Source organism: Spermophilus citellus (assembly GCF_964194105.1).
Source record: "Spermophilus citellus genome assembly, chromosome: 2".
In the NCBI taxonomy this organism is placed as follows: Eukaryota; Metazoa; Chordata; class Mammalia; order Rodentia; family Sciuridae; genus Spermophilus; species Spermophilus citellus.
The window spans coordinates 189338945-189366490 of record NC_138183.1 but is presented as its reverse complement, the minus strand read 5'-3'; the positions used below and the strand labels follow the sequence as shown (position 1 = coordinate 189366490).

The 27546-nt window shown below is 44.3% G+C and overlaps 1 protein-coding gene across 1 annotated transcript in view; it reads right to left on the bottom strand.

Moving 5' to 3' along the window:
• TENM4 (teneurin transmembrane protein 4) overlaps positions 1 to 27546 on the bottom strand; it is a 710670-nt gene that overhangs the window by 16594 nt on the left and 666530 nt on the right. The window contains exons 25-29 of the mRNA XM_081282209.1: positions 25472 to 25626; positions 19180 to 20057; positions 9176 to 9348; positions 4346 to 4581; positions 435 to 731 (exon numbers count right to left, since the gene is read on the bottom strand). Coding sequence (XP_081138335.1) covers positions 435 to 731; positions 4346 to 4581; positions 9176 to 9348; positions 19180 to 20057; positions 25472 to 25626 — 1739 coding nt within the window. The remainder of the gene's footprint in view (positions 1 to 434; positions 732 to 4345; positions 4582 to 9175; positions 9349 to 19179; positions 20058 to 25471; positions 25627 to 27546) is intronic.

Here is a 27546-nt window from a genome sequence, read left to right as displayed (position 1 = left end):
ATGAATCCTCCTGCCTAAGTTTCAATCTCCAGGCTTCTGCCTGGTTCTCCATGATGGAATTGCACCAAGTGCTGGACCTCAGAGCAGAGCCCGGCCCTATATCAGAAACATGAGTTCTGTTCTGTAAATCCAGTTAGTGTTTGGTCCTGTTCCTACCTCCACTCTCTCAGGCAAGACCTTCATGTTTCCTTCCCTAGGACCCCCACCTGCCACATCATCACCATGATCCATCCAGATGCCTCTTGGGCCCCTGACCCTTGCTGGTTGATTTTCCTGAACATTTCTTTTTGAAAAATGATTATCTCCCATTTGGAAGACTGCCTGGGTCACACTTATTCCACTGAAGTCAGCAAGCGAGGTCCAACCATGGGTTAAACCATAATGATTGACCTTTCATATGGCAAGGACAGTGGTGGAGGGAGACAGACACTTGCCTTCTCTAAGTATGTGTAGCTCCATGTCTTCCCATCAGCAAAGATCCTGGATGTGATCCGACCCGCCTGGTCATATTCCATTCGCTCAGACATGATGCCTCTCTGGATGCCGGCAATGTGGCCCCCAGGGGAGTATGTTACATTGACGCCATTCAGCCTGCTGCTGGGTGACCAGAGGCTAGGCCTCCCTGCCTGGTCATACAAGATCCGAAGGGTGAACTTGCGGTGGTCATCATAGATCTTCTCTGTGCGTGTTACACGGTCGAAGTCCAGAGACAGGAGGTTCCGGTTGTGAACCTGGGGAAGGGGTAATAAAGAAAATTAGCCTGGACACTGAATTTTGTGTGATGACAATGTAGCTCTCACCTGTGCTGAGAAGCTCCTGAGTAGAGGAGGCAGCACAGGTTGTGGGTGTCAACACCCATGGGTTTGATTCCTGGCTCTGTCACTTGTCAGCTCTGCGATGTTTCATCTGAAAGATGGGAATGATAATGCCAACTGCACAGGGCATTATGGGAGGACAGACAAGACAGATGTTGAGCACGTGGCAGCTGTGACTGAAGAGGATCCGCATGATTTTCTAATGTGATTTTTCAATGAGGGCATATTTAAAACAAAAACAAAACAGGCAGATTTCTCTTGGCTCCCTCCTTAAAACAGAGCCACCAAGTAGGCCTAGCAAATAAAATACCTGAGACATCAATTCTGTGCTGGACACTGTGCTATGTTTGACACTGATGAAAACAGAGCCCCAAGAAGTGAAGGCATTTGCTGCAGATCTCATGGCTGGGGAACAATTGAGTCTGCACCTGACTCACCACTGTGACATTTTGATAGACACTCAGTGGTTCTTTGGGCAAAGCCTGGCCTTCTTAGGATTCTGGACTTCCCACGCCTCTGGGAACTCTCCTGCCCTTGCCCACAGTCAGAGCTTGTGATCACCTCCATTAGCTCCCAAGACATCATCATTTCCTCCCCCACCCTCCTCTTCCTCCTTCTAGAGGCCTAGGAGGCAGTGGGTGTTTGGGCCTAGGGTGGCTTCTCTGGCTTGGGCTGGTTGGGGTCCAGTCCCAGCTTCAGAATGCTTTGCTCCTGAATCCAGAATTAGGAGCCCCTTGTACAGTCTCCACTTGAGCTGCTGGGTCAGTATGCAATTTAATTTCTTTGCAGAGTCAGAAATACACAGTTCCCTCAAAGGTAGAAGATCAGGGTTTTCGTAGTTTAGTAAAGAAATATACTTTGGGGATCTATTTCTGTACTTGGATCTGGCCCTTAGGCACTGACTGCCCCTGAAACCCTGCCAGGTACTAAAATGCTGGCTCCCTCTAATGGCCACCTGGCCTCATGGGACATTTGGGCACATATTCTGTCTTCTCCACTAGTTACCGGTTAAGTTCAACAGGTAGGAAGACTCAAGAGGAAAGCAGATAATTAGGTCACATGATGCACAATGGCACATGTGGCCTGAGGAAATGAAATCTCTCTGGGGTCCTCGGAAGTTTAAAAAAAGTGTGTGTGTGTGGGGGGGTGGGGGGATAGGGCACACTCAGGTCTAGGAATTAAGGCCAGAATCCAACCTCAACTTTGTGACAGGCTTTTCTGTGTCTTCCCCTCTCTGTGTCCTGGTTTCTTCCTCTGTGTAACCACAGAGTTGTTGTGAGGATCCGAGAAACTTAAGTAAATTACATAGTGGAATGCTAGACACAGAGACGGTACAGGATAAATGATTGAGATTATTTCCATTAAATGACAGCAAATGTTCATGGTCAATCTCAGAGAAAGGAGAGATGTGTATGTCTCCCTCTCTCCCCACTCAAGTTCTAAGGCCTTGAAAATAAGGATTTATAATGACGATACTGCGACGATTTTAGCGGTGAATGGCCTGGTTATAATAAGGTTGCCTTCCCTGGGGTAATCGAACACAATTGCAGAAGCAAAAACAGTGTGGCAGACAATTCCTGTGAAAAATCAAAGGCACTGGAGGCTGACGCTTGTTCCTTGCAGAGATGGCCCACAGAGACAGGGCTGCACTACCCACAAGACAGGGGCCTTGTTAAGGCACCTTTTGGAAGGTCCTCCTCCTAGGGCTGCCCCCAGGGTGGTGCCACCCACACAGCTGCCCCGACACCCCCTGGGACCCCAGTGAAGGGGAGTTGTACCTCTGTGGCAAAAATTAATAAAATTGAATTAAGCAGCTCACTGGGGAGCACCTAATGCTTCCTGTGCTCAGCAGTGGCGGCAATGAGATTATTTTACATCTTTCTTTATTAAAAAAGTTCCCAGTCATATAAAAAATGAGCTCCATTATGGGGAGGCACACCCGGCTAACATTCTAATTCCACATGCTTCCACTGTGGGTGGCCATTTATTTGGGGAGGAAGCCGAGATGTGGCCACCCGACTGGAGCACCATCCATCTCAGGCTGGGAGAGAGACTAATTAAAGCCTGGGAAACTTTTGGTCCAGTTCACACGGCGGAGAGAAAATCCTAATAGTACTAATCGCTGCCCTTTATAGAGCACCTGGGATCTAAGGCACTGGGCTAGGTGCTTTCAATATGTCGTCTTGATTCTCAGAGGAACCTGAGGCTCAGGGGATTTGCTGAGGCTACACACGTGGCCCAGCAGGAATCCAACCCAGGTTTAACTTCCCATTTTGCACACTGCCTCAGATGTGCAGGAAGGGCTGCTTGAGAATTCTGGTGGGGTCTCAGTGAGGGCCACAGATGGTGGCAGGCCACTGAGAACAAAAGCTGTGGGGCCTTCCTGAGAGAACTAGCAGGAGGCTGTTTCCCACATCAGATGGTTACTAGAGCGTTGGGCTGAGTTGGTGGGAACAAAGGAAGCCTGGTTTTCTGGATTCTAGTTTTTGATATTGGATGTCATTTAACATTTTGGTATCTGTTGTGGGCCTACTTTGTCATCTTTACCATGGCCTAGTTATGTGACTCTGGAAAAATCACTGGCCCTCTCTGGACCTTGGTTGCCCCACATGTAAAAAAGGAACTTAGGTGGTGAGCTATCTTTGAGGAAAGGGAGGGAATGAAGGGAGCCCAAGCTGTGCAACTATAAGGACGCTTCTCTGGTCTTGGGGATGTTGGGAAGATCTGGCTCCACTCTGTGGTTCACTTCAGCCAGTGAACATCTACTGAGCACCTGTGGTCTGCAAAGTGCTGGGTGGAAAGCCAGGCCTGGGTCACCAGCTCTGACTCTGCCTGTTCTTTCCTTTGTGAATCTGGAGGGAAATACTGCTGGGCAGTGACCCCCCAGGCCACAGCCACACTCTACTCATGGGAGGTGAGCAGACAGGCGCTGAATCAGGCATCCACACCCTGCAAGGTGCTCTGATATGCCATAGCACAAAGCCAGTTCCCTTCAGTGACAGTTATAGTGAGGTCATTTAGGTCATTTAGGAACAGTCACTCTTTCTGGAAGGAGACCGTGGCTTAGGTTCCAAAGAGATACAAAGAATTTTGGAACATTAGTAACAGTACTGACAATTACAATAATAGCACAAGAAGAGCAGCTATCCTTGACCACCTTGTCTAAATCAGACACTTCACACGTTACCTCTAATCCTTGTAGCAACTTGTAAAATCGGTTTTATCTTCCTCCTTTTATGGAGAAGGAAATTGAAGCTCTAAGACGACTGACAAACCCAAGTTCACTTGGAACAATAAGCTGGAAATTCGCCTCCTACCTAACTCCAAAGCCATAGATCCTTACATAAGTTAAAGCTGAAAAGACCACACAGGAGCCTCTCATTACACGTGGTACCTACTTTAGAACCTCCCTCTGCAGGTGAGGAATCTAAGGTCTCAGAGAGAGTTTTGAGAACAGACCCGATTCTTAGGGTCTCCTCATCCTCTCCCAGCATGCACTCTTGTGCAGTGGCCTCCAAGGCCTTGCTCACCCGCAGCCGGCGCCCGAAGACGGTGACCTGGCCTCGAGCCTGCTCCTTGCGCTGCCGCCACTCCACCAGGTTGAGGCCATTGTCTATGGGCAGTGTGACATTCCTTTTGCCCACCGTGGGGTTGACAGTACCAGCGAGCAGGTGGGGCTCAGTCTGCAGTGCCACCTCCATGCCGTTGGCCAGCAGCAGTCTCAGAGAGCCATCGGCCCCGATGTAGTAGCTGTTCCGGACTTGGTCTGAAGGAGAGGAGAACACGGGTGCTCAGGGGGGCTGGGGATGGAGAGGGAGGTGAGCATTTCCCCAGCCATAGGAGTAAAATGTGATAACTGAAGAAAACTGGGAAAATACATGGACAAGAATATCCGTAATCTTGGTACTCAAATAAGAGCATTAGAAATATTTTGCATATTTGTAGATTTCAGAATATTTCCCAATACACTTAAAGTTTTAAATAATTGTGGAGTTTTGGACTCATCACTGCATTATATCATACCCATGAATATTTTTATAAACATTTTTCTTAATGACTATAAAGTATTCCATTATATGGAAGTACTATACTTTATCTAACCATGCCCCAAATAGGTATTCAGTGTGTTTCCAGTTTTTCACAATTACTGGACAGTGTAAATAAATATATTTCAAATATTATGACACTGCAAATAAATATATTTCAAATATTATGCTAAACGAAAGAAGATACAGAAGGCCACATGTTGTACGAGACCACGTATTTTTTCACTTACTTGCTTATTGGTACTAGGGATTGAACCCAGGAGTGCTCTACCACTGAGATACAACCCCGGCCCTTTCTATTTTTTATTTTGAGATAAAGTCTTGCTAAGTTGATGAAGCTGGCCTTCAATTTTGGATCCTCTTGTCTCAGCCTCCTGAGTCACTGGGATTATAGGTATGTGCCACATTGTACCCAAATGTATGAATTCATGTATAGGAAATGTCTAGAGTAGTTGAATCCAGAGAGACAGAAAGTAAATTGATTAATGGTTGCCAGGGCAGAAGAGATTGCTAATAGGTATGAGATTTCTTTTTTGAGGTGTTAAAAATGTTCCAGAATTAGATAATGGTGATGGCAGTACAACTTTGTAAATATGATAAAAGCCATTGAATTGCACATTTCAGAAGAGTGAACTTTGGGGCTGGGGCATAGTTTAGTGGTAGAACACCTGCCTAGAATGCTCAAGGCCATCTGTTTGATCCCTGTACCCCATAAAGATAAATAAATAAAAGATTGAAGGCTTCAGCATATTTATAAAAAAGGGTAAATTTGAGGTATGTCATTATATTTCAATTAAAATGTTTTTCTTTGGATAAATCAGAATCCAAAATTTCCATTTTGGATTAATCAAAATAGGTTCCTAAAAGTAGGATTACTAGAACATTTTTAAGTCTTTTGATATGCCCTAGGATAAGAGTGTTCTTTATAACAACGTAAAAAATAATACTTAAATCACTGACAGAATGCTGCATACGCACACATTTTAAATTGTTACGACAATGGTTTTAAAATAGCTCTGATTAGAAAATTTAAATCTAATTAAAACATTTTAATTTGGCTTCTTAGCTAAAGAAAATTCTGGAGAAAAAGGTAAACCTTGTCTTTAAAATGTACCTTGAGTTCTGCTCTGAAAATGGAAACAGTATCTCTGGGCTTGTGTGGGAATTTCATTCCTTTGTCCTTCCTTGTGTTTCTGCTGTCTTTAGAGGAAGCTAGCCCAAGTCCTTCCTGCAGGGCTCTGCTCATATGTCATTTCTTCCAAGATGCCCGCTGTTCCTCTGGTCAGAGGAACGCCTTCCCCTCCTGTATACTTCTTAGCCTCTATGTGGGCCTCATCAGTGGCTCACAGCTGAGGGGTGCAGGGTCCACCATCCTGCAATGAACATACTCCCCAACGTCTAAGTGCTCACTGAGCACCATCGCCCAGAAAGAGCATGGGCTTGGGTTCCAGCGCTGCCATGGTCTTGCTGTGAGACCATGGCCACATGTGTGGCTTGGTGTGCCTCTGTTGCTTCACTGTAAGACAGGGGTAATAACTGTGCCCTTGTTTCACAGAGATGCTCTGAGAGTGAAGCGAGATGAATACAAGGAGCTAAGGACAGGACCTGGCAGGTAGTACTATGTAAATGTTGGCTATTTCTAGTTTACTGTGTGTGGCACTGAGGTGGTCACCATCACATGCATTCTGCCCCCCCCCCGCCCCCATTTCACACAGCTGTAATAGTGAACTTTCTAGTGCTATTCAATAGCTCTTCCTTAAAAACAATAAAAATAAAAACAAAACCAAAAAATAATAAAAGCTCTCTTTCTTGTCTTTAGTGGCCAAGAGAATGGGTTAAAGAGCCTATTTATCCAAGTCCAAATATTCTTTCAGGTGTGTGACTTAGGACAGGCTGCTTAACTACTCATTGACTTCATTTGGATAATGAAGATATTAATAAGACCTGCCTAATCAGCTTATTATCAGGATTAAAAAAGACTATGAATATAAAATGCTAAAAATAATACTTTTGTAGTTGATAAGTGCTCCAAAAATGTTAGGTATCTTTATTGCTCTACTTTTATAATCAGCAAATATTTGCTTGATTAGGTATGATGCAGGTTATGTCAAGTCCCAAGGGTATAGTTTTCATGGGAAACCCTCACCAAATCTTCTCTGCTAGAATGGCATCAAATTGGTCCCCCTCTCTTAAACTCCCTCCCTGTTTTATCTTTCTACACTTTTTCTCTTGCACATATGAATTCTAAAATCTGCCCCAAAGTTGCTATGCGTTATTCACTGGCAATCTGTAGTTTACTCCCTCTGAAGAGTGAAAAAACCTGTCAATTTATCTTTTTAAAGCTGCTTCTTTCTGCATCCACATATGTCCATTACCAGGGACTTTGGATGGACCAAGCATCTGCAGAGGCCCATGTCACATGACCTTACTTAATGCAGGCTGTGACTTCCCAAGGCCACTGCTCATTAGTAGCTGCTTCTTATTACTTCCCATGGCTCAGACAGGATGAAACCGAAAGGGCTTTTCACAAGGACTCTACTGAGGCAAATGTGAAGCCGAGCATCTGAGCCTGGTGTGCAAGAAGGAAAGGGAGCTTGGCAGAGGTACAAAAGGGGGAAACAGGTACTGTATTTTCCTGGATCCCAGGATGCACTTTTCCTTTTCACATCTCAATGTTCTGAAATTGGAATGTGTCTTACAGTCCAGCTATGTATTTTAAGCAGTGTGTCCTTTTTATCCCTTGCCTGAAAAACTACTATTAAAATGATAGTACATTTTAAAATTGTGGGATATGGCACTTTTGAATTTTTAAAAGTTGCCTAAATATAAAAAGGCTGATTTAATCTTTGGGGAAGAAAATGCTCAAAGTAGGTGTAGCAAGATGCAGTGGATGGACGATACAATTCTTGGCCACTGGGAAGAAAACAGACTTGAAGGACCATGTCTGGAGTACTCATTGGCCCTGCCACTCTGGGTCAGGCATGACCCTGGCTGGTTGTGAGCTGGTACCTTCTGCTGGCAGTAACCCTGCCAGGGGATAAATTCTCGGGGTGTCTCAACCCACTATTAAAGGTGGGGAAGAAATGCCAGGGCTTGCTTTCTCTCTCTGAGTATCACTATTTTTCCTCTATCTCTTTGAAAAGTGAAGGACTACCTTTTCGAATAAAAGCTGTTATACAAATATACATTTATTCTTTTATGGTAACTCAAGCTACTTGCTAATTAATTAATTACTCAATTAACCCAACAATTACTTACTGAGCCAATACTCTGTGCCTAGCCCATGCTAGTTACTTTACAAATATCGTCTAAAGAGATCATCTGAGCAGCCAATGAGGCAGGTATTAAAATGCAGCTCCATTTTCCACACCCAGAAACTGAGGCTCAGAGAAGATTGACTCCTTCCAGTTCACGTGGTGGGATTTGGCACAGTGGGCACAGGGGCCCCAGGTTCCCCCCAACCCCTGTCCTGCCTCACATCACTCAACAGCTTCAACTTGCTTTCTTTTCCTGGAGATTAAAACTGAGGAATATGATGGGTGATATAGTGGCAGAGTCAGAACTAGAACTTGGCCTGATTTTCAGCCCAAAGCTCCTTCTACTGCTTTGTGGCAAAGCCTTTGGGGGTAAGAAAGAGCTATCAGAGGGTGGGAAAGAGGCAGGGCTCTTTAGGGATTATTATTTTTTTCCTTTCATGCTTACAAAATCCAATAAAGCTTCAAGCCCACCCTGGGCCACCACATCCCATGAGAACAGTTGAGGCAAGACAACTAACAACAGAGTCCCACCATGAGATTTGCCTGAAACTAAAAGACCAATCTGTCTCAGGGAGGATCTGACAGATGCAGAGAAGAAGCCTCTTTTCTATGGAATCCTAGCAGAGGTACAAACCTCACATGGGCTTCAGGAAGGACTTCTCCATGACTAAATCCCCTTCATAATTAGATGTAATTATTCTTGTCCTTTGTCCTAGCCTGCATCAGAGTGAGTGTAAGTCTTTTAATCTGAAAGCCATTAAGATAGCAGAATGGTGAGGTCACCTGGATTAGCAGCTAATGGATTCTCTCCCTCTTGTTCTGATGATAATGGGATGGGACAATGAAATATTACTCTGAAGCTTCTGGGAGAGAATTTACAGGACTCCGGTTTGTGTGTTTTGCAAATAAGGTGGCAATAGGGAGAGAAACAAATCATAATTCTTTCCTGTTCTTGGGCGGCTCCTGAAGCAGCATTTCTAGCCTCATTCTTCTGACGAAGGGATCTTCTCTCAAAGGCCCCCTGTGTCCCAAAGGCTCCCGGACTTGCTTGGCTTACCTTGCAGCAGTGTGTAAAAGGCACCTGAGGCAGACAGGTTGGTGGTTATGGTGACATCGTCCTTGCTGGAGGTCTCTACCTGGACATGCACCGAGCTGTCTGTGTCACTTCGAAAACTGCTCACCTGGCCCGTAGGGAAGGTCACATTTGTCAGACGGCCAAAGCTGTCATACCTGGAAACCAAAGGGTAGCACTGAGTAACAAAAATATGACGGTGCTATAGCTGGAATGTTCTACCTCATGCCTTGGTTTTGTGTGTTCTGCTTTCCTTTTCAGTCAGATACAGTCCTCTGTTTCCCTCCTCTCCTTGCTCAAGTCTTGGTCACCTGTTGACATCTAACTGGAGGAAGATGATTTACCATTCTGAGTTTTCCTTTCCCAATTCACATAGTAGAGAGGATACCCCAGCCCTGCCTACCACCCAGGAGTACTGTGAGGTGCATATAAAAGTGACCTGCTTTTCCTAGGATGCTTCTCTTGTGCTGGGATGCTGATGTACAAGGCATTTCCCTCTTGGGATTGTGAGTTGTCAAGGTCAGGAGAGGTTTATGGAGTTCGATTACTAGGCTGGGAATCTGGTGTCACACCACTTGGATTCTGCCACCTGTCAGCACTGTGACCCAGGAGGACCTACTCCCAGTTCATCCCTGCTTCAGCAGAATTGAGTCAGGCATAGGGAAGACAGGCGGGGGATGCTGGCTGAGCAACTCAAGTAATGCAGGATTGAACATGCAAGGCCTCATTCCTGCTCTGTAGGAGAGGACAGGCCATGACTTATTCACACTCTACCTGCTGCATGACATGACAGAAACTGGACATGGTAGACACCTGATAAACATCTGCTGAAGGCACACATGGAAGAAGCTGCTCTTGATAAAAGATACTTTGGCCCTCTCCCTAGGTATCTCCCCAGAGTTTTAGTCTCCAAGAAAGAAAGAGGTTTTGTATCAAGGCAGACAACTGTAATTATTATTGAAGGTATCCTGTAATGCATAATTAAATTGAGCCTGAAGAAGATACAGCGAAAAGGCCCCATTCCTTCAAGATCTGGTTTTCATTTTATATGAGACAGCCCAAAACCCGTAATTTCCACTCCTTGCATTTTCCATTAGAAGGACTGAATGTCTTAATTAAATGAACATCAAATAGAACAACCAATTTATAAAACTTTCTCTCCTATTCATTCATTTCACTACCTTTCAAAGTTTGAGAAATGCCACTGGATCTCTCTGCTGCTTGATCAATACCTATGATTATCCCATCAGAGCAATTTCTTCTGACTCTGCATGGGAAGAATTGGAGCTGCCCATTCTACAGACCCTGAACACCTTTGCCCTGAGGGTTGCTCCTGCAGAACCCTTTCTGCTCTGCTGCAAAGCTGCTCAAACAGGTGCAGGGGCCTGGAAGGGGGAGTTCTGTGTACTCCAGACTCTGAGTGGTTGCCTAAAGTCCTAGTCCTATGATTGGGTGACATCTGGACAATGGCTTGTTTATGACCATCATGGCTTTAATTATGGGAACCCAAAAAGCATTGACAAGTTTTCTTTCTCTCCATGAGAAATGGAAGGAATGGCTGGCATGAAGTCTTTGGAGCCAGACAGTCTAGGTCTTGAATCCTGGCTCCACACTTGCTAGCAATGTGACTCTGGAGGATGAGTGTGCAGTTCTGTTTCCCACCTGCCTCAAACCTCCACCACAGATTACCACATTTTGGGCAGATTACATAATGCAGCATAACCTCAGTGAGCCTTTTGTTTCTTCTTCTATATATGAGGATAATAACATCTAGCTCATAGAGATGCAGAGAAGACCAAAAGAGGTAACATATTTAAAATGTATGTAAATTTCTTACCAGGGCCTTCAGGACCCCAGGGGACTGTCCTCATTGGAATGTCCACTCCCTGAAGCAGGCACTTCAACTGGTTACTATTGTATCCAGAACTTTGAGTGCTAGACATGTGTTTAACAATGTGAATGACTTGACTCCTTACAGCCTCTCCTTTTGACTTCCCCGTGACCTTTATTCTTCTGTACCTCTGTGATTCACTGCCCCTGATGCTGTTCCCCAAATATGCCAAGCTCAATCTATGCTATAGGTACTTACACTGACTGTCCCTTTGCAGGGAATGCTCTTCCATACAGGTGCGGCCAGTTCCACCATTCAAGTTTCAGTTCAAATGGGGCCTTCCCTGACTACCATTTCTGAAATAGACAGGTCCCCCATCTCTATCATGTTATCTTACTATATTGTCCTCATTGTACTTATTATCTTGTTTAGTTACTTGTTATCTGTCTCCTCCTACTGGAAGATAAGCTCCATGGGGATAGGGACCTTGTCTATATTCTCAGTGCCTAGACAATTACCCAGCATATAGAAGGTACTCAGTAATATTTATTGAGTGAATAAATACATAGGAAGATGGTAGGTACTATTGTTGATTATTCAAGACCTGGATTGAAAGCAACTAAGAGTTTACTACTCTCTCCATTCCCTGTGTGAGGAAGCGAAAGTTCACAAAGATTCAGAGTATCTTTTAGGTACCAAGCATCATGCTTGTAATCATCTCGAGGTAGGGATTATTATTGTCATTTCACAAATGGTGATGATTAGACTCAGAGAAGATAAGTAACTTGCTTAAAAGGATACAGCTAGTGAAAGAATATAGATTCAAAGTCAGGTCTATTTGACCTTCAAGAGTGTGTTCTTTCATCAAGCTTTCCATAAAAATGATGCTGTTTCAAATCAAAACCTTTGTATTCATCACTGTGTTAAGGAAAAAATTCTGTTTGGAAGTCCCAAGTGGGTCAAGAAGACTGACAGTTTTCCCTTCAAGATGCTTCACTTGGCTACCGCTGCAGTTGATGCCAGGCCCCCTCTTGGAGGGAGGATAGAGATGGCCTAATGATTGGCTTTCCATTATTTCATTCCACTGACTTTTCTTCACTCCATTTTCCCAAAGCATCTCTAGAGCACAGTGAAAGAAAACACATAAAAGATTCATCGAGTTGCTGTGAACTTGGCTTTCAGAAGAGGACTGCTAAAGGGTATCTTCACACACTGTAAGGCCTTCTTCTTCACACTTGATACTTCATCCCGAGCCACTTACTATGTGCAGCTAGCGAGGAAAATGCCAAATTTCCTCTCTGATACTAAACTGTTGATGATTTTAACTTTTTGTTTAGAAAAAAAGATCTGAGTATTACGACTTTCATCTGTGACTGTTCCAAACACCAGCATCAACACCAACAAGGGGAACGGACACTGTGTCATCTGTGAATAATTAGAGTTCACGGTCCATGCACTCCTATAGTTCCCTTGGCCTCGGTCACTGTAATGAATGGCATCACAACATCATTGTCCACTCTAAAATCAGGTCAGAGCCAGGGCACTTACTGGCTTCTGCAGTAAAAACTTGTACTCACTATTTCTTATAAAATGTAGTCCTAACAATGAATTCTAGCCTTCAGGATTCCCAAGATGTAGTCCGCCCTCCCAGTGTAGGTCTGTCTCTCACTGATGTAGCACTGAGGCTCAACATGTGCTGGAAAGTATGTTGGGTTCAGGTTTACCTGGGATCCAGGATTGGCTCTGATCCTTATGTCTAACATGTTGCAGAGCCACTCAGTCTCTATGTTGGTTATTCTGCATGCCCTCCCCCATCCATTCTCTGCCCTTCTCTGTGCCCAGAGAGGCTGACCCTGCACACTGCATCACTGAGTACCTGGGCTGGCTAGAGTCTGCTTAAGCTAAGTCTATGGCCAGCACTGATAAGACACTGGAGGTCAGAACCAGCTTTTCCTCTTCTCTCCTTCACTGCCATATTTCCAGGAATAGCTATGTCCATCTATGCTAACAGCTTCTACCAGGTGCTTTCTCCTTCCCACGGGGCTTCAGCAACAATATTCTACCTGCCCCCTGCCCCCAACCTTGACCTTCAGCCTGAGGCTTGGTAATGGCTGTTGTGTTTTTAGTGCTTGGGTGCCTCAGCATCTTTTCTTGGTCCCTTTATCTCTGTCTGTACTTCTAAAACATATTTTCATTTGAAAGGTGTAGTCCATCCTTCCAGTGCAGGTCTGTCTCTCATCGATGTTGCATATCATATCTGAGTGGACATTTTTTTTCTTTCTGAACTCTGTCTTCTAGTGTGTGTGTTTTCTGATGAGAAGTCTGCTGTAATTTTTGTTTGTTCTTTCTTTCTGGATGTTTTCAAGAGTTTCTCTTTTTCTTTTGCATTCAACAGTTTGAATATGATATGTTTAGAAAAGTGTGAGTGTGTGTGTGTGTGTATTTATTCTACTTGGTATTTTTTGAGCTTTTTGGATCTGTGGTTCATTATTAATTATGAATAATTCTTGGCCATTATTTCCTCAAATATTCCTCTGCCTGTTTTTCAACTCCTCTCCTAGAATTCTAGTTATGTGTGTACTAGATCATTTGATGTTGTCCCACAGGGTTTGAAGTATTCTTTTGCTCTCTTTTTCTCCTATGTTTTCATTTGGGTAATTTCTACTGGCCTGTCTTTCTTCCTCAGCTGTGTCATGCTGTGTCATCAGGAGCAAGGAGCCCATCAAAGGCATTCTTCATCTCTGTAGTTGTGTTTCTCATTTCTAGCATTTCTATCTGATTCTTTCTTAGGGTTTCTATCTTCTTGCTGAAATCATCCATCTGATCTTGGAAACTGTTCACCTTTTTTCACAAGAGCTTTTGATACAATTACAGTTATTTTAAATTCTGTGAACAATGGTTTCAACATCTGTGTCATATCAGAATATGGCTCTAATGATTCCTTTTTGCTTTTTCTTCTCCTACATGTGTTCAGTTGAAAATGTGACACCTCGTGTGGCATGGTAGAGACCGAGATTGATGGCTTGTGTTTGGAAATGAGTTTCCTTCTGCTAGGACTTCAGGGAGGGGTTGTGAGTTAATCTAGTTAGGATTGGGGCTAGCTTGGAAGTTCCTGGTTTCTGTCGTTGCCTCAGTGCATCATAGTCTTTAAGTTCTTTTAGCAATTTTTTTGTGCTTAGGGTGAGAAACTGGTCTGCCAACTGTTTTTCTCTTGGCCTCAATTTCCACTCCATCCTCAGCATTAGGTCCTTTGTGCCACAAATCAGAGGGTCTCCTTCCATGCTCTACCCGCTTTCCATTCTTTTTGCAGCAATGCTTTACTCTGCACTGTTGCTTTCAGCTTTTTAATCAGTAGGAGGTGGTGGTGGGCGAGTGCTCTATTGTCCTGAGGAGGACTCAGCCTTAGTATGTGTGCCCCTGACCCTGGGGACTGTCCCCACCTCAGTGCTCCCATCCCTTCTCAGGCAGCAGTTTGGGGCTCTTACAGATTCCTGCTCTTCTCCTGCACTACATACTTTTTCTGCTTTTCTTCTTTCATTCAGCTGATGGGTCTCCCCCTGTGTCTAAGTGGGAGAGTGACTGGCTCTCTCTTCACAGGTGAAGGCTTTTGCTCCTCAGGGGATGCGGGGTGATAGGGGTCTGGGTGGAGCAGGCAGCTATTTGTGCTCTTCTCCTCAGCGGTTGCTCCACCCCTCCCCAGGTCTAGCAAAAAGGTCTCTTTCCGAAATCTTTCTTCAATCTACTGGTGGTGGTGGTGGCTGGGGGGCAGAAAAATCCTGAAGAGAATGTGGACTCCTTCCATTTCAGTTCCCAGGGCTTGATACTCTCTTGCTCATACACAGTTGGCCTTCAGAAATAAGGTGGCCATCCTAGTGAGCTCCTCCTACTAGTTCCAGTTGCATCCACCCCAGGGAAGCTAAGCTCACATCCTGTCTTTTTCTGCAGGTGTTTGCCCCTCCTTGGATCTGGGCTAGTCTGTTGCTCTATTACCTCTGAGGAGTTCAAGGAAAATCCATGAATTTGCCTGTTGTCAGGCTTACTTTCATTATAAGGTTGGGAATGATGCTCTTTCTAGCTCTCATATCCCCCCAAGCTGGAATTGTGGCTCATCGGTAGAGAGCTCACCTAGCATGGGCGGGACCTGGGTTCAGTCCTCAGCACCACATAAAAATAAAGGCATTGTGTTGTGTCCATCTACACCTAATAAATAAATAAATATTCAAAAAGAAGCCCAATCTGTTGATTTGAACTCTTTGAGTTGAATTCTGTGTCCTTCCAGGAATACTGATAATGTCAGAGCTGGGATTTGAATCCCGCATTCTTCTCACTACAGCATATTTTCCTCCCTTTCTTTATCTCCCTTCCCTCTTGAATTTATGTTTCATTTATAAAATATTTAGTGAATCATTTTCAAGTTGGCAAGCCCTAAGCTTGACACAGAGATAAATTAGTAAGGTTCTCACAGTAGCTAAAGGGAACATACCTATAACAGGAGCTGTCATCAGGCATTATGGGAGACCATAGTCACTTTCTGCTCTAAAATTTAGGGAAGTTGGTTTTTCATGCCCACCCAGGAAGTCAATTTTGTTTATTTACTTATTTTGTGGTGCTGGGGATTGAATCTGGAGCCTCACATAGGCTAGGAAAGCACTCTACCACTGAGCTACATCTCCAGCCCTTAATTTTGGAAGGAGCCTCATGCTACTGGACATTTTCTTAGCCACCAAATGTTTTCTGACCATATGCCAAGTCTGACAGCATTGATGGCCCCCCCTAGAGATGAGGTCCCTATTGCAGACTCCTTGGAAGTTTTTACCAGCAGACCTGTAGGCTCAGGGAAGGAAAGTAACCTTGAATCTCCAGAGCTGTGAACTCCAAGTTGCTCTAAAGTGTGTGATGTTTATGTTAGATGTATTATTTAATCTGCTAGGAAGATGGATAAAGCCAACTTAAACTTGTTTCAGTAATAGCCCATGTCACAGGCAGGCCTGGATGGATTTTTAAAAAAAATTTTTTAGAACATTTGGATTTGAATCCACTAAGGTGCCTCATGGAGCTAAAAGGAGAAATTTCACTAGAGCAAATGGTTCATTGGTAAAACCTGTTCAAATCCTTGTTAAGAAACACCACAACACAATATGGTGTGATGCTACATTATGTACAACCATAGAAATGTAAAGTTGTGCTGCAATTGTGTACAATGAATTGAAATGCATTCTGCTGTCAGATATACCTAATTAAAATAAATAAATAAATAAATAAATAAATAAATAGAAAAAAAAAAGAAAAAGAAACACCACAACAATAAACAACTGTATACCTTTACTTCTAGAAAGCTTAATAGCTTGCAAAGTATTTTTTCCTCTCAGTATTAATTTAGTTTTTGATCCTCAAAATGGCCCATAAATGGGGTAAGGTAGGGATTCTTTTTGTTTGGTTGAGACATGGGCCTGGAGGCCAGCTAGCCTGCCTGAGTCACATGGCTAATGTTCAGGGAAGATAGGTGCCTGGCTCCCTTGCTTTGTTCCCAGAACTGATACACTTTACTTGGCCCACTCAGCATGCCATTTTCCAGCCCATTTAGGATATCCTCAGGGATCTGACCTCTTTCCTAGTTCACACCTTAATATGTTCTACTCGACATTTGAGTCTGCTCTTTTGATTCCTACTCCTATTAAAACTTTGGTCTGTTCCTCTGATTAGTTTACTTACAAACTGTTCCTGGCTAATATGTTTCATGTCCAAATAACATTTCTATAATTACTGCTACTGCCACATATTGCTTGAAATAATAATAATAATAATAATGGCAGCCACCATCATTTTATGGAGCTTTTCATATTTTATCTCACGGAAATTTTGAATCTCAGGCTATTCTTATAGAATAGACACTACTTAGATCTCTATTATACCAATAAGTCACAAAGAACACAGGTGAACCAGGCCAGTGCAGTTGGAGGAACATGGACTTGTGTTTCAGTTGTACTCTACACCCACTATGTGATTTTTAAGCTTGTTCCTCAATCTCTCTGTGCTTTAGCATATTCATATGTAAAAATGTGGACGATAATTTCCTGCTCTCTGAAAAATGATCTACCATGAGACCCAAGGTAATTTATCTGTATCAGGCTTAGGGTTTACCATCTCACAGATGCTATGAAATGGGAAAGAGCCTGGCACACAGAGGGATCTCAAAAAAAGTGAGTTTTCTTTCTTTTTTTTTTTTTATTTGTATGGCTTTTATCTTCCACTTCTGGTTTGTGTCAAGAAGGATCAGTGTTTTTCTTGTGTACTCCTATAAAGTGGATTCTTTGGAATTTCAAATGCTATTTTATAAAAAGCAATTGTAATAACTTTTCCTTCTTCCTAAAATATCAAACATGGCTGTAGATTTCATCAGGGAAAGAGAGGAAGGGACCCTGTCTGGTAGAGGTGTAGGAAATGGTTTTAGATTTCAGGGTGGTGGAGAGTAACAGTGGCAGTGACGTGCAGGCATTCAGTTTGGGATCTGAGGGAGTGACCTTGGGAACTAATTAAGTGTACAGACTTGCTCTGACAAAGAAATCCCTGTATTGGCTAAATAATGTATGAGATTTCCATGGGCAATGGGGAAAATTGAATTATTTAGCGTATTTCCATTTCAATGAGTTAATCAAGATAATTGCTGTTTTCCTGGATCTTTGTCTTTTCTTTGCAATTAGCAAGGTCCTTGTTTGGAGAAAGGAATTTAGTTAGTGAACTTTGTACAAACTGCTGTGACATTTTTTTGGTGTAAGTTATATTTAAAAATCAATTATAGGTCCTTTTCCTTTGAGTTTCAAGATTGTGAGAAACTGATGCCTGATCCACTTTGAGAAGAATGTAGGGTTCAAGGATTCAAGTGCATTTGGGATTAACAAACTTAAGGGGGGTGGAGTGGGGGAGGGCAGCAGGGCAGAAATGAAAGACCAAGAGCTTTGGCCTCAGACAGACTTGGGCTGCGATCCCTGTTCTGTCGTGTTCTCACTATGTAACAGCAGGCAAATGGGCTTGTCCAAGCCTCAGCTTTTACTTCCATAAAGCAGATAATATCTGCCCAAATCCCAGCTGCTGTGAAGGGAGACTGCAATGACAATGCAGTTCCTGGCCCATTGTTGATGGTCAACAAGACTAGGTCCTTCCCCATCCCCCGCACACATGTCTAATGGGGACACCTTCAGCAGTCTCAGTTCTCTGGAACATGCTAACATCTTGGGGAAAAAACAAATAAAAGCTTAAAAAAAATCTAAGTAGAAAAAGAGATGTTACAAAATCCCTTCATTAAAATACCTCATAGGGAAACACTTCATAACGTCTATTTAATTTTGGCTGGGATTGTAATAAGCTGAACTTCTGCTTCTCTGACCACACCACTTAAGAAGCCCTGTATGGGGGGAAGCAGGGATGTAGCTAGATGAGGTGAGCACTGTGACTGAAAACAAATGGGGATACAGTAACTCCCCACGGAGGGGCCAAGAAAAGAGTAGTTGAGCATCACTTCAGGCAGGGCAAAGGGTTCTGCATCCTTGTCTCCCCACAGAAGCTCTTTCCTACAACAGCATAATATGCCATTGTTGTTCCTCCTTATTAACAGCCCTGACTCATAAAAAGAAAGGTTATGTTAGATCTGTGTCACGTGTTTCAGAAAGGAGGCAGGTAATGCACCTCATAACAAGGTCATCTAAAATGGTAAAAATTGAAAAAAAAATTTTTTTTTTCACTTAAAGATGTGAGCTCCAATTATGCAAAAAATTCACCTACATGGAATTATTCTTTCTCCCACTACCATGTTTCTGAACAGTGGTCATCTGGGGAGGCTAGCAGTTTATCAAGGACTTTTCATCTATATCATCTTTATAGATGTAGAACTAAGGCCTAGAAAAATGAAATCCATGGTGCAGCTAGGATGGAAGCCCAAATCCTCTGATTCCAAAGCTTGTAGCTTCTCCACTACACAAATTTCCTTCTCAGGAGAAATCATCTAGAATATGAACATGAGAGCATATTAAAGGTAATGGTTTGCATCCCAAGTCCTGAATTAAAAATGAAATACATTCAAGAATGAACACTCCATCATTCATCTCTAATCTGCAATACACCTAATGAAACAGCCATCAAATGGCCGCAGCTGGATACTTACTCATAAAAGGTTGTCCATCCATTTTCATTGCTTTTGGTCGCCAGAAGGCCAGAGTTGCCATGGTATGTCATCATGGCCAGCTCGTGTCCTTGTGTGGTCACACTTTTGAGTGCACTGTTGGTACCCATGGTCACCCAGTATACCTGGCCATCTGGGACCACCAACCAGAGAGGCATCCCAGTAGAATCTCGGCGTACGTTAACCATGTTGCCGTTGTTGTCTGTGATGAGAGTGACGTCACCATCCCCAGTGTAGGTGAAGTTGTACAGGTAGTCTCCTGTGGGCAGGCTTTGGGTATACAGATGCTTGCCACTGGTATCAAACAGGTAGAGCTCCTGGTCGATGGGGGAGGACAGCTCATACATGTTCTGGGTGTTGAGGAAAGGCTTGTTCTTCCTGATGAACCGAATTCGAATATTCCCAAGGTCGGCCACATAGAGCTCCCCATCAGCACACACAGCCAAGGAAGACGGGGTGTTCAGCTTTGCATCCTTGGCGTAACCATCGTCTCCAGAGAAGCAATCACAGTTGGCATCATTTTTACAGTCACAGCCACTGGGGGCTCCAGCAACTAGGGAGATCTCTCCACTAGTGGTGACCTGCCTGATGCGGTTGATCTTTTTCTCATCAGTCTCAGCAATATATAGGACCCCATTGTGTGAAACAGCCAAAGCAGTGGCTGACTCCAGGGTTGCATGGACGGCCACCTTGCTCAGCAGGAAGTGGTCGATGCCGGGAACCTGGCAGTGCATGGGCCTCCCGGCGACAATGCGTACCTGGTGGTTTTCAGAGATTTGCAGGACTACATTGTTGTCAAGGACATAAAGAGAGTTGTCCATCGGGTTGATGGCTAAGTCTGTGGGCCACTCCAGGCGAACCTGACAATGGAGACATGAACACTCAAATGATTGGCAGGATGCCCCCCACTAATCATCCCACACCCCCTTAAAACCCATAACAGCATTCGAAGCACCTTTATATATAGTCTTGGCCAATCCTTACAGAGCCTACTATCAAAAAAGGAGTTTTAGCCCCCTGAGCACAGGAAAACCATGTCACTGAGACATTGATGGTCTCTGTCAGGACTGACAAAACCTGAAGAGGGGATAACAACAGAAAGTAGCCAGTGAGAATATGGACTTTGGAGTCAGACAGGCCTGGGTTCAGATCCTAGTTCTACCACTTATGACCTTGGGCAAGTTACTGTGCCTCTCTGAGCCTCAATAGTCACATCTGGAAAAACAGAAATAATAATTGTGCAGAGTGCTCAAACAGTGATATGGGGGTGGGAGGGGAAGGCAGATGAAGTCTAGAGGCTAAGTAGGACTTGTTCAGAGGTTTAGAAGAGACTTCATGAATGGCTGATATGATACGTGTACAAAAGATGATTTCTCAAATAATAGTCAGAATAACCATGGCTCTGTCAGACATAGTTATAGGCCAGTGGTTCTCAAATCTGACCCTATATTCAAATATTCTGGGGATGTTTTAGAAAACAGTGGTATTCATATCCCACCCTGAGTCAGTTCCCTGGGTGGGGTTTGGACATTGACATTATTTCAAGCTTCCTGGGTGATTCTAATTGGGAGTTGGGAAACACAACTGGATTCCTGCCTCTTATATTGGGTGATAATCAGACAAACAGCATTGGTATCATCTGGGAGCTGGTCAGAATTGCCCCAAACCTATTGAATCAGTGTCTGCATTTAAGCAAAATCCCTGGGTGATTTCTGTGCCCACTGAAGTTTAGGAAGCCCTGCTCTACATAATGGTTTCTAATACCTTTGAGAACTGGTCCTCCTGGAAAGGATTAATGGAGTTGGCAGTAGGATTTAGGGGTTCACAGGTCTGGGGCCCCATTCTGAGCTTCTTCTGAGCCTGACTGGTAAGTCTTTAAGTGGGAACCTAAGAGGTTGCAACCTTCAGGGTTTAAGGTGAGGAGAGCTTTACTCAAAGGACATGGGGCATGGATTGTTGGATAGATCACACTGGGAACTACTGGCACTTCACTAGTTGTGCCTTCAAGAGGTCCAGCCACACCACACAGGGTTGGAAGTGTTGATGAGTGTTTCCTTCTGCTGATTTTTGGGCCCTAACTAAAGACTATTCAACTTAGGGCTCCTGAGCCCCTATAAACCCTTGCTCTTTGGTCCCTTATGGAGTCCACTCTAACTAATATAGAGTCCACTCTAACTAATATAATAATTTAGATAAGAAATTTATAAGAATTTATAAGAATTTAAGAAAAAATGTCCCAGGAATTTTCTCTTGTATACCATTGTCTACAAGCATTTTCATCAGACCCAGTTTTAACAAGGGCGAAAACTGGAGTTATGCCCAACAATTGATTGGCTAAATAAATTATAGCATACTTAGTTCACTCATAAATAAGAATACTATGTGTAATCATTATAAGTGACATTATAGATGGATATGTAATGACAGGGGGAAATGTTTGCTATGTGTTAAGGAGAAAGAACAGGTCACAGAATTGTAAGCACAGTGTGATTCCAATTAGGAGGAAACGTAACCATAAATTAGATCGATTATGGATAGAGAGGAGATTAAAAGCTTGACGGATATATCTCAAAACATTAACCATACTAGGATAAAAGGCCATTTTAATATTCTTGGTGATTTTAAACTTTTCAAATTTCTTGTAAGGTGCATGTGATTGTTTGCCTAGGTAGAATGAAACCCCAATAAATTATGTCTAGGCGAGGCCACCTTCATCTGTCCCCTTAGCTCAGGGCCATTCTCAGGAAGGGTGAGCCCTTTCTCGGTTCTTCAGAGCAGTCTGTCTTCGGGTCTTGTCTCCTCACCCCCGACCCCAGTGCCTGGCTGTCTGCACAGAGCGAGGGCGCTGCAGACCCTGCAGAGCTGTGGCCTAGACTGCCACTCATGCTCCCCAGTGCTCTCTGGAGCACAGTGGTGCCAGCTTTCGGCTGCATCAAGAACATAGTTTGCTCTAAAGTGACAGGAGAATTTTCAATTTTCTAAAACCCATTTCTTGTCAACACTGGCTGCTAAATATTTTATGCCCTCTGGTCCTGGGGCACCTTGGGGACCTGCTTTCGAGACCTTTCTGCCTGTCATTATGATGAAAAGATAGCGTCTTGATGAGTGGGTGGGTGGGAGGGGGGGAAGAGGGAATCAGTAGAGGGAAAGGAGAGAGGAAACCAGAAGAAATGAACAGCAAGCACGTTGTCGAAAGCTGCTGCATACACAGGGGCACCCGGGGGTGGAGAAGGCATTGCTCTCAGAGCTGCTCTGTCACGTAGCTGGCATGATGGTTCTGGGCCACACTGTATGTAAGCCAATCTGGTCTCACCTCTGATCAGGGATGATTCTGCCTTTGGCTTGATTTCCCACCACCAAAACAGAGGGAGCAGACCTCATGCCTTTGGAGGTCCTCCAGCTCCTAGCTTAAGAGTCGTGTCGGGGAGGGGCATCCCCTCCACCCTGTCTTCCTGAGTATTCTCTGTTTCACTGAGGCTCTCTGGGCTGACTGCCTTGTTAAAGAGTGATGTGCTTGCAGAAATGACTGTCACATGAGTGAATGAATGGCCAGCAAATGGCACAGACCCAGCAAGGGATGGAGGGCAGGACACCTCACTTCGACTCCAATTCCACAGTCACCAGAAGCGTCATCTTACTCAAGTTTCCTAGACACTGACCTTCTCACCCCATAGCAAAAGGGGTAATAAATATTGCATAGGGTTGTTGTGGGAATCGGCTGAGGCAATGTACATGGAAGTTCTTTTGTGGATTTTAAAGGAACCTAATATTGACACCCTATTGGCAGCTGCCAGGCACTGTACTAGGCATTTACTTACATGATTTTATTTAAAAAATTCATTTCACATCTCTGATGAAATCTAGTATAGGGCTCTGCATAAATAACACCTTTTATTTCACCAGGTCTCAGTTTCCTTATCTCTAATATCTTCCCTACAGGATTACTGTGATGGCTACGTGAGAAAAGAGAAGCCATGCTTAGCTCTCTAATCTCAATAGAAAAGAACCCAGCACATAGAGAGTGCTCATTTGGTTCCTAGGTAGAAAGTGATGCTCTGTCTGGGGTGGCCATACCTGGCTATATTAATATCCAGCTTTCTTTCTTTCTTTTTATTTGTACCAGGAATTGAAAGCAGAGGCACTTAACCACTGAGCCACATCCCCAGTCCTTTTTATATTTTACTTAGAGACAGGGTCTCACTGAGTTGCTTAGGGTTTCACAAAATTGCTGAGGCTGGCTTTGAACTCATGATTCTATTGCCTCAGTCTCCCAAGTTGCTGGGATTACAGGCATGTAATCTGCCCCCTCTCTACTCGATGCCTCCCTCCCATCCCTTTTTCTCATCTTGGACCTGGTCTTTGTCTCCTCCTACGTTGGTCCAGGTTTCTGGGTTCTCCCCTTTGTACCCTTGCCTCCTAGCTGTGTTCTGTCTTTGGCTTCCCTCCCTATTCCTGATGGGACAGCCAAGTAGCTGGGTATTGGTAACAGAGGAAGCTCTGAGAATGAAAGCCAGTACCCGCTGCCCATATGTGTATGTCAAAATATATGCCTGCACTGGAGTTTTGTAAAAAAAAAAAAAAAAAAAAAATCCATGCTTAGATTCAGACAGAGGTAGTAAGGGCCAGCAGTAAAGAAATTTTTAGTCTAGGATTTCAGAATCTAAGTGTGGGTTTTCATTTTTTCCCCCATCCAATACATGCCAGTTGTCTTCCAAGCCTTTGCTCTGACTGCTTGGCAGTGTCTCTATCTAAAGTTAAACAATTTTCCAATGTGTGGATTGAAAATGTTCAGCACCCTGCGCTGGCTGGTTGAGGGCCCGTTGTGAGAACTGAAAATACTTGTATGCACATCCTTAGGCCGTGGCTGCTTCCTGGTGGGTGATTCCAGCTTGCTCACAGACTGGAGAGGGAAACTCTCGAGCCAGCGAGGGGAAGCCTGCCAAATTGCAAAGACTAGTGGCAGAGAACAGATTCCATTCTGGAGCGCAGCAATCACAGTAGTTGGCGCAGAGGGAAACCGCACTAGCATCCGACTGGCACGTGGCACAGTGCTGGGACCGCCAGCAGCAGTTATGGGGCCCTGGGGAAGCCACACGTGTCAGGAACAGGCGGGTGTGACGAGTGGGGCTGGGAGCAAGTGCCACAGTCAGCCTCCTGATTTCCTAGGTTCTGGTAACGTTGACAAGATGGCACAGGCCAAGCCCAGCCCGAGGACCTAGCAATAAAGGGTCACTTGCCAAGTCACTGTAGGCTACCCTAATGTCATGCTGGATTGCTAGTCACATGTGTCTCTACTGAGTCTATCCTGGGATCCTGGTGCCCACCTGCCAAGGTCTGAACTCTCTGGCCTGATGTGGCAAGGTCCTTTCCTATTGGCCCCAGACCATGCTTCCTGTTTCAACCTCTTCCTTCCAAGCACTTGAGCTCTGGCGTTCAATTTCCCAATGTTTTTGAACATATCAGTCTCATTAACATCTTTGTGCCTTTGTGCATCCTGTCCCCTTTCTGTGAAATGTCTCCTTTTCTTTTTTTGCTACCTAGAAAAACCCCTATTCAGTCTTTAAAACCTGGAGTAAATGTCACCTCCTGTGTAAGCGGACCTTAGAAATTCAGTTTATTCCACCTCTGAAGTGTTGAGCAGCACTAGGAAGTTCACCGGCATTGTTGTGTGTGTTCTCGAGGCAATTCTGCCGGGCCCATGGCAGTGTTTTCCATTTCTCAGATGAAAAATAGGGCTCAGAAGACTTCAAAAACCTGCCCAAAGTTACTGAGCTAGTGAGTGGCAAAGCCAGGATTCACTCACTCACTCACTCAATCAACCAACACATATGGGCTGTTCTTCAATGTGTACTAGCCACCTGATTAAGAAAAGACAGAATTCCTGCTTCATGAAGTTTATGACCTAGAAAAAGAATAGATAATATGCAAGTACCTGTATGTGTTACCAAAGAGGAAGTTCAGGAGGCTGTGGATTTAAATTAACATGTTTAAAGCTCTGTCCGTCCTCCTCTGCTGGCCTTGGGCAGATTTCCCAGAACTTCTGCCACGCCCACACACTTGTTACCTTCTTGATGACCTCCCACAGCCTCTGGGAGGCGAGTGGGGCAGGGTCAGTGTCATCTCTGCATCCTTGGTGCTTATCAAAGGCCTGTACAAGTGGGTATCCTTTAAAGGCTTGTCTGGTGCAAAGATGAAGGGCCAACAGGGTGGCTGGGTGGTGGATGAGAGGATGAGCTCAGGGGCCCAGGGTTCTAGTAGACAAAAATCTTCTCACCTGAGAAATATCCATGACAGAATCACAGCTGAGGGGCCGAGCTGATGTGAGGTCATTGGAGCCCAGCAGGGTGGATATGATCCCATTCTGATCAATGCGTCTGATCATGGTGCCATCCACAAAGTAAATCAGCCCAAACTTGTCCACTGTAATGCCTGGATGGAGAAGCCAAAACAGGAAATCAGCATCAGAGCTAAAAGGAGACAGAAAGCACCTCGGCAGCCTGGTCTCCTCAGATCCTCCTACGACACTCAGCCCCCTCCCTTTTGTGTGGTGCTGGAGATGGAACCCAGGGCCTTGTGCATACTAGAGCCACGCCCACAGCCCATGGGTTCTCTTCTAAAGACAAACAGATGGAGGTGCAGAAACTGTGTGCTTTGTTTGAAACTGGGATGGAACCCAGGTTCTCAGGTCCTCTTGGGCTCTGGTCCTGCTTTGCTGCCTCCAGAGATTTTTATTTATCACCTCAGTCACCCACAAAAACTGGACTCATAACTTCTAGGGGTTTTGAAGCACTAGAGGTAGTGGTAAGGGGGTATTTTTCACTACACTGTGTATTATTTAAATTAACTGACTTCTCAAGTCCACTTTTTTGTATTTTATTTTACTTTTTTGGTAATAAATTTTCTTTTCTTTTAAGATAGTTCTTTAAGTTTTTCTATCCTTATTATTTTAATTTCATTGGTTGTTATGGTTTGGATATGAGGTGTCCCCTAAAAGTTCACGTGAGACAATGCAAGGTTTGGAGGAGAAATGATTGGGTTATAGCCTTAACCTAATCAGTGAATCGATCCCTGATGGGATTAACTGAGTGGTAACTAGAGGCAGGTTGGGTGTATCTGGAGGAAGTGCCTCACTGGGGGCATGGTTTGGGGTATATATTTGTATCTGGCAAGTGGGGTCTCTCTCTGCTTCCTGATTACCAGGTGAGCTGCTTCCTTCTGCTACACACTTTGCCATGATGTTCTGCCTCACCTTGAGCCTCCAGGAATGGAGGCTGCTATCTATGGATGGAGACCTCTGAAACTTTGAGCCCTTGAATAAACCTCTTCTCTACAATTGTACTGATCAGATCCTTTAGTCACAGCAGCAAAAAAGCTGACTAAAACATTTGTCACTGCAAAAGCATAGTCTGAAAAGAATCCTATGGGTTTGCATAGAGAATATTGTTGAATTTAACATCTAAGGATAGCACATCGAAGAGAGGAGCCAGGATTACTCAATATCATCTGTTTCATCCCTAGACTGACACTTGGTTGACTTTCTCCCTGGCCCAGCCCGTGTGATCTTGGGCAAGCCACTGGACATCCCTGCACTTGTTTCCTCATCTGTCAAACCAAGGTATTGTTGTAAGTCTGTATTTCTTTTTTGAATGTGTGTGAGAATCGCTTGGGGGACCTGCTCCAGATCTCAAGTGTACCTGAGCACCTCTCTGATCTTGGCAAACACCTTGGTGGTCATGATACGCACTCAGTATTTTTTAGCCAGTGATGTGCATCAGAATCACCTGGAGCATTCTCAACACACACCTTTTGACCTCCCTCTTGGAAATACTAGTTCAGGGGGTGATTGTGCCTGTGACCAATGCACTCTTTAAATTTGATCGTGGGTGATTCTGATTCTCACCCCAGGCCCAGAATGGCCTGTCAGACATTCCTCTACCACACCATTGACGCTCAGGGATGACGGGCAAAATTTGCGCCTGAGAGGAGCCTGGTCTAGACGGGGAAGCCCAGAAAATGACAGGCCTGAGGAGAACTTGTCACTTCTGCTTGATTTTCTTAGAGGCAGGCAGGGGAAGAAAGGGTCAGACGAGGTTGGCTGAGGTGGAGACGCTTGGGCTGTGAGACTTCCCAACTGTGTTAACCTCAGCAAACTCCATCCCTTCTAAGTCTTGGTTTCTCATTAATAAAATGAGGATACCAACATCTGACTTGCAATAGTTAGCCATCAATAATTATTAGTGGCTATCAGGATTATGAGAAACACCCAGCACTCTGTAGGTTTTGTGGCACTTGCTCTGGGCCCCTGTGTCTCTTCCTTGGCCAGCAGGTGGGCTGGGATGGCCCAGCTCT